Below are 14534 nucleotides of genomic sequence, written 5' to 3'. Positions count from 1 at the left end.
TAGCTGCAGCTACTAAAAAGGCCATTCTATCGCAGTGGATATCTCCAGACCCGGTCCCTATCGCCCTAGTCCACCCTAGAATCACCTTTTTGTTCTCTATGGACTGAGCTGAAACCTCCTCATGTAAAGAGAAAAGTACGGAGAAGTTCTTTGATATTTGGCTCCCCTATGTTTTAACGCTGTCCACAGTTCTGAAAGACGCTATGCGGAATAGCTTTCGTGACACTTCCTGGTAACACTTGGAGGTGATCGCTAATAAACCGCCTTTTTTGTTTGTATCAGATTTGTGTTATTGTGTTATTTTTCTCTTCTACATATGAGTGTTTTGCTATGGTCACGCTGACTGTTTGTTTGTGGGCTTATTTTGTTCTGGGGGTGAACATTATGTTACTGTATATTGTACTGTATTGTCGGACCGGTAATTATCTTCGGTTTTCCCTTAACCGGTCTGCTAAGTAATGTGAAGGTGACGATAAACGCCATTGTTTCCTTATGATGTGTATATTATGATACTTGTCGTGTTCTTCTACTCTATGGGGGTCATTCCGAGTTGATCGCTCGCTAGCAACTTTTTGCAGTGCTGCGATCAGATAGTCGCCGCCTAAGGGGGAGTGTATTTTTGCTTTGCAAGTGTGCGAATGCGTGTGCAGCCAAGTGGGAAGAAAAAGTTTATTGCACTTTCTGAGTAGCTCTGGACTTACTCAGCCCTTGCGATCACTTCAGTCTTTTTGGTCCAGGAATTGAGGTCAGACACCCGCCCTGCAAACGCCTGCGTTTTTCCAAACACTTCCTGAAAATGATCAGTTGAAACCCATAAACGCCCTCTTCCTGTCAATCTCCTAACGATTGGCTGTACGAATGGATTCTTCGTTAAATCCATCGCCCAGCAACAATTCGCTTTGTACCCGTACGACGTGCCCTCGCATTGCTGTGCATACACATGCGCAGTAGTAACCTGTTCGCTGCGCTGCAAAAAATGGCAGCGAGCGATCAACTCAGAATGCCCTTCTATGTGTATTGTTTAATTGTACTCCGCAGCGGTGAAAACATTTGTATTGTTATTTATTTCTCCTGTCAATAAACAGATCTGGAAAATTAAGAAAGTAAATTATCGTCACTCTACTTCCATTTTAAAACGTACGGAAAATGCGCTTTTAATATGATCTTTTTATTTATTCATTTTTTTATAAAAATCAGTTCTCACACCTTTTGCCTGATTATACTGTAGTATTTAGGTTTACCCCCTATATGCTTAAATAGTAGATAAGTATGGGATGAATGCAATTTAGCAAATCACTGTGTCACAGATAATATAATTTACATTCAGGACAATGACCTGCCCTCTATTCTATTTGTATCTTCTAATCATTAACCTTTTATTTGTAGTTCTGCAAGAATGAGGTCAAGGAGAGACAGACAAGTACATAATTAAGGGCTATATAATATGGTGCATTTGGAGTAAACGTGTCAGATAAAATCCTCTGAACTGTTCCATGAAAATGGAGCCGGTTTATGTGCTGGCCTTGTGTGTGCTGGTGTCACTATGTTCTGCCACCAGCCCCCCTCCGCCACCCAAGCTAACCCCACTAAACTGCAATGAAACCCAGCTACAGACAGAGATAGCAGCGGACTTGATAAATGAGCGCCGGGATGAGGGATTTGTGCTAAGGCCATTCCGAATTAATTCTGCTTATCAGCGAGAGGTGAGTGACAATCCTATGGCAATGACATCATGCAATAACAAATATGTCACATTGTATTTTATTATCCTAGACTTAAAGGAAAATAAGCAGGTGATCCTGTGCTAGCTTGTAGGGACCTTTGTAGTAATCCACTTCCATTTATGTTGTGCACCTTTGCCTGCAGTGAATCAATATCTTTCTGTGCATTACAAGGCCTGAGTTTTTGCCCAGTGTGTATGCAGAGCGATGATGTGAACATCGCTGGGCGGAAAATCGCTCAGTGCCTCCCCGGCCCAGTGATGTTCATGGGGGTGAACCACTTTCCACAGTAGGAGATTGTGGAAAGTGGTTCACTTTCCTTGTAAAACAAGCCAATGGATAGCGGCGGCCAGCGATTGTGCTTCTCCTGCCCATCACCAGCCGCCTTCGTTATCCCCATTTTCTTTGCTGGTGGCGGCTGCAGCGACCACTGTGTGTGTAAGCCCCAGGATGACCACTCATGTTGCCCCCCCCCCCCCATCCCTGTTAATCCAGCCCTGAGTGAGTGTGTGTATATGCATAAGAGGTGCTCTAAACATAATTATATTACCTTCCAAACTTATTTATAAACCACCATATAAATCACAGGTTCTTTTATTCCCAAATTCCTAGATAGTGATTCCATTGCTGCTTGTGCTGTTTGCAGAGATTCACTGTTTATACAGTATGACTACTGAAGCTGCCAATTCCTTTATACTGTAAATAGAAGTAATTACAAACATCATTGTCAATGACACTCACTGATTCATAAAGTACAGTTGTTAGAAGAGATGTGAAGGTGTTAGAGAACTATTATCAACACATATTAATAACTATTATGATTTTCATATATATATATATATATATATATATATATATATATATGCACACATATATATATTGACAAAGGGACTTGCGTGTCCCGAAACGTTGGAATTTATGGAGTGATTTTAATACACTTGATTATCACGTAAGACCCTGAGTGCCGCTGATTGCTTCATCGCCTTTTGCTTTATATATATATATATATATATAGAATCACAAAATCGCTGGCACTCAAAGAGACTCATAAAGAAAACACAACTGCTATAGCTTTCAGTCAACGTTTCAGGGCTATGCCCTTTTATCAAGACCTACTATACATACAAAAAAGAAAACATTTATACATTACCAGTGACCCCTCGTGTACAGACAACCGCCGCTCTCCGGGAGACCCGCTGACGTCATGGGCGCGCGCCGGCGACCCGGCGTCTCCAGGGGGCGTGGTGAAGACAATTGTGTGACCCGTAACCATGGGGACAAGTGTAAGGGTACTGGAAGGGAACAAATAAAGCAGCCAAATGTAAAAGGAGAGCACAGTATGAGTCAAGAGGCAGTGTAATCAATCTGATAAAGCGGAAATGGCAATAAACAGAGGTTAGACTGTGCAGAATAAAATACAGACATGAACATACGAATATAGAATATGCTGATGCCACAAGCCCTGATATACTAGCCAGATATAAAATGATAACTAGCATAAATGAATCTATTAATAAACGCATAGAGACTGATAATGCAACAAATACACTAACAAAAGGGCTATGCATTGAGGACTATGAAACAAATGACACAGACTAATAGCTCATAAGAAACATGTATAAGATAGCATATCATTCAAACCAAACGGTTTGACCGTTTGGAGGGTATGTATCCAACGGGCTTCCCTTTGCAATAGAAGACGACCGCGGTTGCCACCCCTAGGGTTGTCAGGAACTCCATCTATTATCTTGTAGCGGATAGAAGCAAGGTTATGTTGAAATTCTTTAAAATGACGGGCAACGGGTTGGTCAGACCCGCGTCCTTCCAATGCAGCCCGAATGCTGGAGCGATGTAAGGCAATTCGCTCTTTAAATTGTCGTATTGTCTTGCCTATGTACAGGAGCCCACATGGGCATTTGATGTAATATATGACATATCGACTGGAACAGGTGAATGATTGAGTAATGCTGAACCTTTTACCAGATCTAGGATGGTAAAAAGAATCGCCAGTTTCCAGACTGCTGCAAGTAGTGCAACCCAAGCACTTGTAGTTGCCGGCTTTGCGTGAAAGAAAGTGCATTGGCACTGTAGGTTTCATCCTTGTGATGTCATTATGTACCACAATGTCCTTAATGTTTTTTCCTCTACGGAATGACGGTAAGATCCGTGATTTGGCCAGTCTTGGCAGCTGTTTATCATGTGATAGAATAGGCCATAACCGTTTTGCCGTTTTCATAGCTGTAGCGCTAAAGGTAGAGAAATCTTGTGGCCAAGGGATCCGACCCTGTTGCTGCTCTTTGGTCGTAGTTTGTAGAAGGTTCATACGATCCAGTGACAGTGCTCTCTCCTTAGCTTTCTTTAAGTGATGCCATTTATACCCTCTATTGAGGAATTTGCGCGAGATTTGGTCGATGTGAAAACTGGCATCTGTGCGGTCACTACAGATTCGTAGGATTCTGATGAATTGGGAATACGGCAAGCCCCACTTTAGTGCTGGAGGGTGGAAGCTGGCTGCATGCAGCGAGGTGTTTCTGGCTCCGAGCCTAGCCAACCTATTTATGTGCAAAGTGGAACAAGATCTGTTTTTATCAAACCCGGCTGTAGCACACAAAATTAAGGCCTATTTTCGTTATATCGACGACATCTTCATACTTTGGGCTGACACTGAGGATAACTTTACGAAGGCTATGCATGACATTACCACAATGGACGTATCCATTAAATTTACCTTTACTACCAGCTTTGAACAAATCAATTACCTCGATGTCCTGATCACACAGGATGAGGCACACAGGCTCCATACCTCTTTATTCGTAAAACCTACGGACAGAAACACCTCGCTGCATGCAGCCAGCTTCCACCCTCCAGCACTAAAGTGGGGCTTGCCGTATTCCCAATTCATCAGAATCCTACGAATCTGTAGTGACCGCACAGATGCCATTTTTCACATCGACCAAATCTCGCGCAAATTCCTCAATAGAGGGTATAAATGGCATCACTTAAAGAAAGCTAAGGAGAGAGCACTGTCACTGGATCGTATGAACCTTCTACAAACTACGACCAAAGAGCAGCAACAGGGTCGGATCCCTTGGCCACAAGATTTCTCTACCTTTAGCGCTACAGCTATGAAAACGGCAAAACGGTTATGGCCTATTCTATCACATGATAAACAGCTGCCAAGACTAGCCAAATCACGGATCTTACCGTCATTCCGTAGAGGAAAAAACATTAAGGACATTGTGGTACATAATGACATCACAAGGATGAAACCTACAGTGCCAATGCACTTTCTTTCACGCAAAGCCGGCAACTACAAGTGCTTGGGTTGCACTACTTGCAGCAGTCTGGAAACTGGCGATTCTTTTTACCATCCTAGATCTGGTAAAAGGTTCAGCATTACTCAATCATTCACCTGTTCCAGTCGATATGTCATATATTACATCAAATGCCCATGTGGGCTCCTGTACATAGGCAAGACAATACGACAATTTAAAGAGCGAATTGCCTTACATCGCTCCAGCATTCGGGCTGCATTGGAAGGACGCGGGTCTGACCAACCCGTTGCCCGTCATTTTAAAGAATTTCAACATAACCTTGCTTCTATCCGCTACAAGATAATAGATGGAGTTCCTGACAACCCTAGGGGTGGCAACCACGGTCGTCTTCTATTGCAAAGGGAAGCCCGTTGGATACATACCCTCCAAACGGTCAAACCGTTTGGTTTGAATGATATGCTATCTTATACATGTTTCTTATGAGCTATTAGTCTGTGTCATTTGTTTCATAGTCCTCAATGCATAGCCCTTTTGTTAGTGTATTTGTTGCATTATCAGTCTCTATGCGTTTATTAATAGATTCATTTATGCTAGTTATCATTTTATATCTGGCTAGTATATCAGGGCTTGTGGCATCAGCATATTCTATATTCGTATGTTCATGTCTGTATTTTATTCTGCACAGTCTAACCTCTGTTTATTGCCATTTCCGCTTTATCAGATTGATTACACTGCCTCTTGACTCATACTGTGCTCTCCTTTTACATTTGGCTGCTTTATTTGTTCCCTTCCAGTACCCTTACACTTGTCCCCATGGTTACGGGTCACACAATTGTCTTCACCACGCCCCCTGGAGACGCCGGGTCGCCGGCGCGCGCCCATGACGTCAGCGGGTCTCCCGGAGAGCGGCGGTTGTCTGTACACGAGGGGTCACTGGTAATGTATAAATGTTTTCTTTTTTGTATGTATAGTAGGTCTTGATAAAAGGGCATAGCCCTGAAACGTTGACTGAAAGCTATAGCAGTTGTGTTTTCTTTATGAGTCTCTTTGAGTGCCAGCGATTTTGTGATTCTATCTCTCAGCTGTGACTGACGCAGGGCACCGGAGCAAATTATACCTTTATTCATTGGGAGTGCCATACCGTGTTTTCTATTATATATATATATATATATATATATATATATAAGCAGGTGGATGAACTGGCACTCTCCTGATGAAATTATAAATCCTGGGTGCCCTCTGCGGTAAAGTTAGTAAATAGCAAGTGTGTCGTTAGGTTGCCACCTTCATTGGCAAACGCAGGATTTCTAGAGGGGGGTTTCCAAATGAAGTCTACAATCTCGCACTATGTGGAACATTGGAGCAAGTGCGGGAGTCTAGGGGGCAGCAGAAGAACCTAGCAACGACCCTGGACATTAATGTAAACATTGGTCTTTTTATATACTGGATACTGTATGGAATACAGTATTAATATTTTACACTATAGCTGGTCTCTAGTATAGGCTGTATCAAACATTTATATAATATAAATAAGTGGCCAGGAAAAGGTTAAATATACCATAGTAAATGAATATAAAAACATAATAGAACCAGTACTGCACTTTCTAAGCACACATTATCCTGCCTCATGGTAAGGCTCCTGTCTCTTCTTCCTAGTAGCTGCTCTCTGGTCCAGTGCACTGATTGAGGACTCAGATCCACAGACACAGAAAACTTGGTAGAAAAAGCTGCTATCACTGGGCAAGTGCAGCAGCTCCGCTCTGTCCCTTAAACTGCAAAATGTGGCTGCAGCTCTTGTAAACATATTATATACCATTGCTCTGAGGCACTTGCCAAGAGAAGGGGGGTTTCCGGGCAGCCAGAAACCCCCCCTGCATTTGCCTATGACCTTGATAAAAGTGCTGGTCCGGCCCTGAAACAGCGGTGGGCTCTGTAATGGATTAACGATGTACTGTATTTCTTATAATACATGTTTATTTTGACTTAAAGTTCCCAGGGAGTGCCAGATTTTCTTTTGTTCTCTCTCTCTCTCTCTCTCTCTCTCTCTCTCTCTCTCTCTCTCTATATATATATATATGTACGTAAGAAAGATTTGCCTGATGACAGCTCCGCACATTGCATGTTATAATTTGTGGGCAGATAAAATAATTTGTTACATTAGTGGGGTACAGCAGATGATTGAGTGGCCGAAAGTGGTAATATAGATTGATGATAGATTTTGTTTTTGTAAATTAATTTGTTCTTTTTTTTTTCTTTTACAATAGAAGTAGGCAGACAGTGTCCTTCTAGTTCTGTTTAAGCAGAATCATTCCAGAAAGATGGTTAGACGTTTGGTCATCTCAGCTGCTTGGTCTCAACTTTGACCCCTCTGACGCCTACTGAGTGTGTTAGCCACAGGGCAAGCTTTGCAGGATTATTATACAGACAACAGCATAATAAAGTAGGGTTGTTCTGAGTAAATTTGAGAAATTTACATATTATTACTGAGTTGGGGGAATCTAAAAGATTGCAATTTGCAGACATCATCGAGATCCCCGCAAGTGTGGCCGATGTTTTAATTGGCAAACATTTAAAAGACAAAACCAACCAATTGCTATGATGGCCGATGTACTGTGCTACTGCTGTATTGGGGGCAGGGCAGACTGGCTGAATTGATTCACTCCTGCAACCATTCACAAGATATGGGCACCTTCAGTTACTTTCCCCTGTGTTTAAAATACACATTCTATTTTCTAAGCATGCTTTACACTTGATTTTAACTCTCAACCTCATATACCGCAGTCAGACACCTAACATTTGGAGTTATTTTCTTCTGCTTAGGATGTCTGGTAACACTAGTTAGTTGTAATTGTCAGGATATAACATTTGCAGCAATAATGAACCGAGGTCGAGAGGACTGGAGAGTGAAGAATGAAAAGACATGTGAGGATATGTGTGGACTGTGCAGAGTGGATGCAATTTGATAGGAAGGTTTATGAAAGTTATGTGGGAGGTTTGGGAATTTGATATGCTTGACTAAAGAGGTGAGTTTTCAGAGAACGCTTGAAGGTTTGGAGACTAGAGGAGAGTCTTATTGTGCGTGGTAGGGCATGCCACAGAGTGGGTGCAGCCCAATGAAAGTCCTGCAATCATGAGTGGGAGCGAGTAATGAGTGTGGACGAGAGACGCAGGTCTTGTGAAGAGCGAAGAGGTCGGGTTGGGAGATATTTTGATTTTGAGATACGCGATTAGTTGTACTTTGGTGTAATTTGGTTAATGGCCTTGTGTGTGAGTAAAAGTATTTTATATTGAATACGGTAGAATACAGGTAACCAATGGAGGGACTGACAGAATTAGGTTTGGTATACCTATTTCAAATATATTCAATATGATTTTATTTTAAAAAAATATTATTTTATCTTTAAAAAAAAGCAAATTTTTTAAAAACATTGGTACAAACATCAGTGGTCGGAACATCACGATCATCGATGGTTGGAACATTGCGACTATCGTGACTTTGCATTTTTGGTGCCTGCTTCTCTCTCCAAGGGGCTGCATTTTAACATTCCTTAGCGGCTGCTAATGTCTGCAGTGGTGGGGGCGAGGGTGTTGCCGGGCTGCCCGATCAGCAGTGATCGGCACCATGGCAGGCACAAAGGGTAGGGAATCAGGAAGTAGAGAGACTGTGAGTTCAGAGCCGGCCCTAATCAATATGATGCCCTAGGCAAGATTTTGGCTGGTGCCCCCTAGCACCGTCGCTAATTCTGCCTCTGACCCTGCACCCCTTTCCCAGCACCATCACCCCTCACCCATTGCAGTCCTTATTTGTGTGTTCCTACCCCCTATATTTTAAATAGGAACAGTGAGCACATTCGGAGCACAGCCCAAAAAGGGGTGTGTTTTGCTGGCAAGGGGCATGGCCATACAATAATACCCCCAATTGAAATTACACCACACAGTACTGCAACTATATTCACATTATATCATGCGATAGTGTCCCTAATTCACGTTACTCCTCACAGTAGTGCCCCTTATTCACATTACATCACACTGAATTGCTCCTTATTCACATTACATCATACCATATTGCTCTTTATTCACATTAGACCACACAATAGTGCCCTTTCTATATGTAACGCCACACAGTAGAGCACCTTATACACATAATGCCACATATTAGTAATGCCTTTATACACATACTACCACACAGTAATGCCCCTTACACATATGACACACATTATTAATGTCCTTATAAACATAGTGCACTTACACATTATGTTAACCTTTATTAATGCCCTTTTACACATAATATCCCTTACACATATGCCGCACATTATTAGTGCCCTTATACACTTAATGACACAAATAATGTCCCGTACACATATGCTGCACATTATTAGTGCCCTTATACACATGACACACATAATGCCCCATACACATATGCTGCACATTATTAATGCATTTATACATATGACACACATAATTCCCCTTACACATTTGGTGCACATTATTCATGCCCTTATACACATAATGACACACTTAAGGTCCCTTACACATATGCTACACATTATTAGTGCCCTTATACACATAATGACACACATAGTACCCCTTACACATATGCTGCACATTATTAATGCCCTTATACACATAATTACACACACAGTGCCCCTTACACATGTGCTGAACACTATTGCACAACCAACCCACCTGTACACAGCACTCACATTGCCGCTAACACTGTGACCTCTGCCTCTGCTTGGATACAGATGTGTCCTCATAAATCTTGCCTCAATACACCATGCAGCAGGAGATGCCTGGCGTGAGTAAGCTGGCAGCTCTGCTAACGTCTGGCGCCTTTCTTTCATGAAAATGCATCTTACAGTATTTGCATTGCTATGTGCTAGGATGCACAAGCAGCTTTTGCTGATTAAAATGCTATGTGGCATGCCTATATACTGTGTGCGAGTGTGGCTGTATCTGCATATGAAATGCTACACACAGAATATAGGCATGCCAGATATCATTTTAATCAGCAGAAGCTGCTGGTGCCCCTAGGCATACGAATTGCCCATGGCATTTGCCTAGTTTGCCTATGCCTAGGACCAGCTCTGTGTGAGGTCCCTATGGAGAGTGGCGGCTACAGGAAGATTCTCTTCCTGCAGCTGCTAATTGGGCTTTCTGACTAATTGCATCAGATACGACCATGTCAGAGAAAGTCCACCCTGGTGTGGCCGTATCTGATATGACCATGCCAGCCAAGTGGTTAAAGGGGAAGGGGATATACTGTAACAATGATAACACAAAGCCCACTATTATTGATAGATCACAAGTTAAGTGTATGAATATGCTATACAGTAGGGGGTTTACTGTTCAGATTCTTACCTTGGAGTGTTCTAAAAGTAAATGTAAGTGTGCTATAAATATACGTGTGTGTGTGTGTGTGTGTGTGTGTGTGTGTGTGTGTGTGTGTGTGTGTGTGTGTGTGTGTATGTATATATATATATATATATAGTGTATATATATATATATATATATATATAATAAGATTTTACTTACCGATAAATCTATTTCTCGTAGTCCGTAGTGGATGCTGGGACTCCGTCAGGACCATGGGGAATAGCGGCTCCGCAGGAGACAGGGCACAAAATTTAAAAGTTTGACCACTAGGTGGTGTGTACTGGTTCCTCCCCCTATGACCCTCCTCCAAGCCTCAGTTAGGATACTGTGCCCGAACGAGCGTACACAATAAGGAAGGATTTTGAATCCCGGGTAAGACTCATACCAGCCACACCAATCACACCGTACAACTTGTGATCTGAACCCAGTTAACAGTATGACAAACGTAGGAGCCTCTGAACAGACGGCTCACAACAATAACAACCCGATTTTTTTGTAACAATAACTATGTACAAGTATTGCAGACAATCCGCACTTGGGATGGGCGCCCAGCATCCACTACGGACTACGAGAAATAGATTTATCGGTAAGTAAAATCTTATTTTCTCTGACGTCCTAGTGGATGCTGGGACTCCGTCAGGACCATGGGGATTATACCAAAGCTCCCAAACGGGCGGGAGAGTGCGGATGACTCTGCAGCACCGAATGAGAGAACTCCAGGTCCTCCTTAGCCAGGGTATCAAATTTGTAGAATTTTACAAACGTGTTCTCCCCTGACCACGTAGCTGCTCGGCAGAGTTGTAATGCCGAGACCCCTCGGGCAGCCGCCCAAGATGAGCCCACCTTCCTTGTGGAATGGGCCTTGACAGATTTAGGCTGTGGCAGGCCTGCCACAGAATGTGCTAGTTGAATTGTGCTACAAATCCAACGAGCAATCGTCTGCTTAGAAGCAGGAGCACCTAGCTTGTTGGGTGCATACAGTATAAACAGCGAGTCAGATTTTCTGACTCCAGCCGTCCTTGAAATATATATATTTTCAATGCTCTGACAACGTCCAGCAACTTGGAATCCTCCAAATCGCTAGTAGCCGCAGGCACCACAATAGGCTGGTTCAGGTGAAACGCTGAAACCACCTTAGGCAGAAAGTGAGGACGCGTCCGCAGTTCTGCCCTGTCCGAATGGAAAATCAGATATGGGCTTTTATACGATAAAGCCGCCAATTCTGACACTCTCCTGGCTGAAGCCAGGGCCAGTAGCATGGTTACTTTCCATGTAAGATATTTCAAATCCACCGATTTGAGTGGCTCAAACCAATGGGATTTGAGAAAATCCAAAACTACATTAAGATCCCACGGTGCCACTGGGGGCACAACCGGGGGCTGTATATGTAGTACTCCTTTTACAAAAGTCTGGACTTCAGGAACTGAAGCCAATTCTCTCTGGAAGAAAATCGACAGGGCCGAAATTTGAACCTTAATGGACCCTAATTTGAGGCCCATAGACAATCCTGTTTGCAGGAAATGTAGGAATCGACCCAGTTGAAATTCCTCCATCGGGGCCTTCCTGGCCTCACACCACGCAACATATTTTCTCCAAATGCGGTGATAATGTTGTGCAGTCACCTCCTTCCTGGCTTTTACCAGGGTAGGGATGACCTCTTCCGGAATGCCTTTTTCCCTTAGGATTCGGCGTTCAACCGCCATGCCGTCAAACGCAGCCGCGGTAAGTCTTGGAATAGACACGGTCCCTGCTGAAGCAGGTCCCGTCTTAGAGGTAGAGGCCACGGATCTTCCGTGAGCATCTCCTGAAGTTCCGGGTACCAAGTTCTTCTTGGCCAATCCGGAGCCACGAGTATCGTTCTTACTCCCCTTTTGCCGTATAATTCTCAGTACTTTTGGTATGAGAGGCAGAGGAGGAAACACATACACTGACTGGTACACCCATGGTGTTACCAGAGCGTCTACAGCTATTGCCTGAGGGTCTCTTGACCTGGCGCAATACCTGTCCAGTTTTTTGTTGAGGCGGGACGCCATCATGTCCACCATTGGTCTTTCCCAATGGACCACAATCATGTGGAAGACTTCTGGATGAAGTCCCCACTCTCCCGGGTGCAGATCGTGTCTGCTGAGGAAGTCTGCTTCCCAGTTGTCCACTCCCGGGATGAACACAGCTGACAGTGCTAACACATGATTTTCTGCCCAGCGGAGAATCCTTGCAGCTTCTGCCATTGCCCTCCTGCTTCTTGTGTCGCCCTGTCTGTTTACGTGGGCGACTGCCGTGATGTTGTCCGACTGAATCAACACCGGCTGACCCTGAAGCAGAGGTTTTGCCAGGCTTAGAGCATTGTAGATTGCTCTTAGCTCCAGTATATTTATGTGAAGAGACGTCTCCAGGCTTGACCACACGCCCTGGAAGTTTCTTCCCTGTGTGACCGCTCCCCAGCCTCTCAGGCTGGCATCCGTGGTCACTAGGACCCAGTTCTGTATGCCGAATCTGCGGCCCTCTAACAGATGAGCACTCTGCAACCACCATAGCAGAGACACTCTTGTCCTTGTGGACAATTTTATCCGCTGATGCATCTGCAGATGCGATCCGGACCATTTGTCCAGCAGATCCCACTGAAAAGTTCGTGCATGGAATCTGCCGAATGGAATCGCTTCGTAAGAAGCTACCATTTTTCCCAGGACTCTTGTGCATTGATGCACAGATACTTTTCCTGGTTTTAGGAGGTTCCTGACTAGATCGGATAACTCCCTGGCTTTCTCATCCGGAAGAAATACCTTTTTCTGAACAGTGTCCAGAATCATCCCTAGGAACAACAGACGTGTCGTCGGGATCAGTTGGGATTTTGGAAAATTCAGAATCCACCCGTGTTGTTGGAGCACTACTTGGGTTAGTGCTACTCCGACCTCCAGCTGTTCTCTGGATCTTGCCCTTATCAGGAGATCGTCCAAGTAAGGGATAATTAAGACGCCTTCTCTTCGAAGAAGGATCATCATTTCGGCCATTACCTTGGTAAAGACCCGGGGTGCCGTGGACAATCCAAACGGCAGCGTCTGAAACTGATAATGACAGTTTTGGACCACTAACCTGAGGTACCCTTGGTGTAGGAGGGGTACCTTGACTATCACCTGCTGAGAATACAGCTTGTGAATGGCCTCCAATACCGTCGCCCTGTCGGAGGGAGACGTTGGCAAAGCAGACTTTAGGAAACGGCGAGGAGGGGACTTCTCGAATTCCAACCTGTAACCCTGAGATACTACCTGCAGGATCCAGGGGTCCACCTGCGAGTGAGCCCACTGTGCGCTGAAATGTTTGAGGCGACCCCCCACCGCCCCTGAGTCTGCTTGTAAGGTCCCAGCGTCATTCTGACGCCTTTGTAGAAGCCGGGGAGGGCTTCTGCTCCTGGGAAGGAGTTGCTTGTTGCAGTCTCTTACTTTCCTTTGCCTCGGGGCAAATAGGAATGTCCTTTTGCTCGTTTGTTCTTATAGGAACGAAAGGACTGCGGCTGAAAAGCCTGCGGCTTTTTCTGCTGGGAGGTGACCTGGGGTAAAAAGGTGGATTTTCCGGCCGTTGCCGTGGCCACCAGATCCGATAGACCGACCCCAAATAATTCCTCCCCCTTATACGGCAATACTTCCATATGTCGTTTGGAATCCGCATCACCTGACCACTGGCGCGTCCATAAACTTCTTCTGGCAGATATGGACATCGCACTTACTCTTGATGCCAGAGTGCAAATATCTCTCTGTGCATCTCGCATATAAAGAAATGCATCCTTTAACTGCTCTATAGTCAGTAAAATACTGTCCCTATCCAGGGTATCAATATTTTCAGACAGTGACTCCGACCAAGCCACGCCAGCACTGCACATCCAGGCTGAGGCGATTGCTGGTCTCAGTATAACACCCGTATGTGTGTATATACTTTTTAATGTATTCTCCAGCTTCCTATCAGCTGGATCCTTGAGGGCGGCCGTATCAGGAGACGGTAACGCCACTTGCTTTGATAAGCGTGTGAGCGCCTTATCCACCCTAGGAGGTGTTTCCCAGCGCGCCCTAACCTCTGGCGGGAAAGGGTATAATGCCAATAACTTCTTTGAAATTAGCAGTTTTCTATCTGGGGTAACCCACGCTTCATCACACACTTCATTCAGTTCCTC

The 14534-nt window shown here is 44.3% G+C and overlaps 1 protein-coding gene across 1 annotated transcript in view; it reads left to right on the top strand.

Moving 5' to 3' along the window:
- Window positions 1–1455: 1455 nt before the first annotated feature.
- Window positions 1456–14534, top strand: part of LOC134909467 (fetuin-B-like) — a 30947-nt gene continuing 17868 nt past the window's right edge. The window contains exon 1 of the mRNA XM_063916357.1: window positions 1456–1703. Coding sequence (XP_063772427.1) covers window positions 1494–1703 — 210 coding nt within the window. The 5' untranslated portion in view covers window positions 1456–1493. The remainder of the gene's footprint in view (window positions 1704–14534) is intronic.

Source organism: Pseudophryne corroboree, chromosome 4, assembly GCF_028390025.1.
Source record: "Pseudophryne corroboree isolate aPseCor3 chromosome 4, aPseCor3.hap2, whole genome shotgun sequence".
Classification (NCBI taxonomy): Eukaryota; Metazoa; Chordata; class Amphibia; order Anura; family Myobatrachidae; genus Pseudophryne; species Pseudophryne corroboree.
This window is presented reverse-complemented; position numbering and strand designations above follow the sequence as displayed.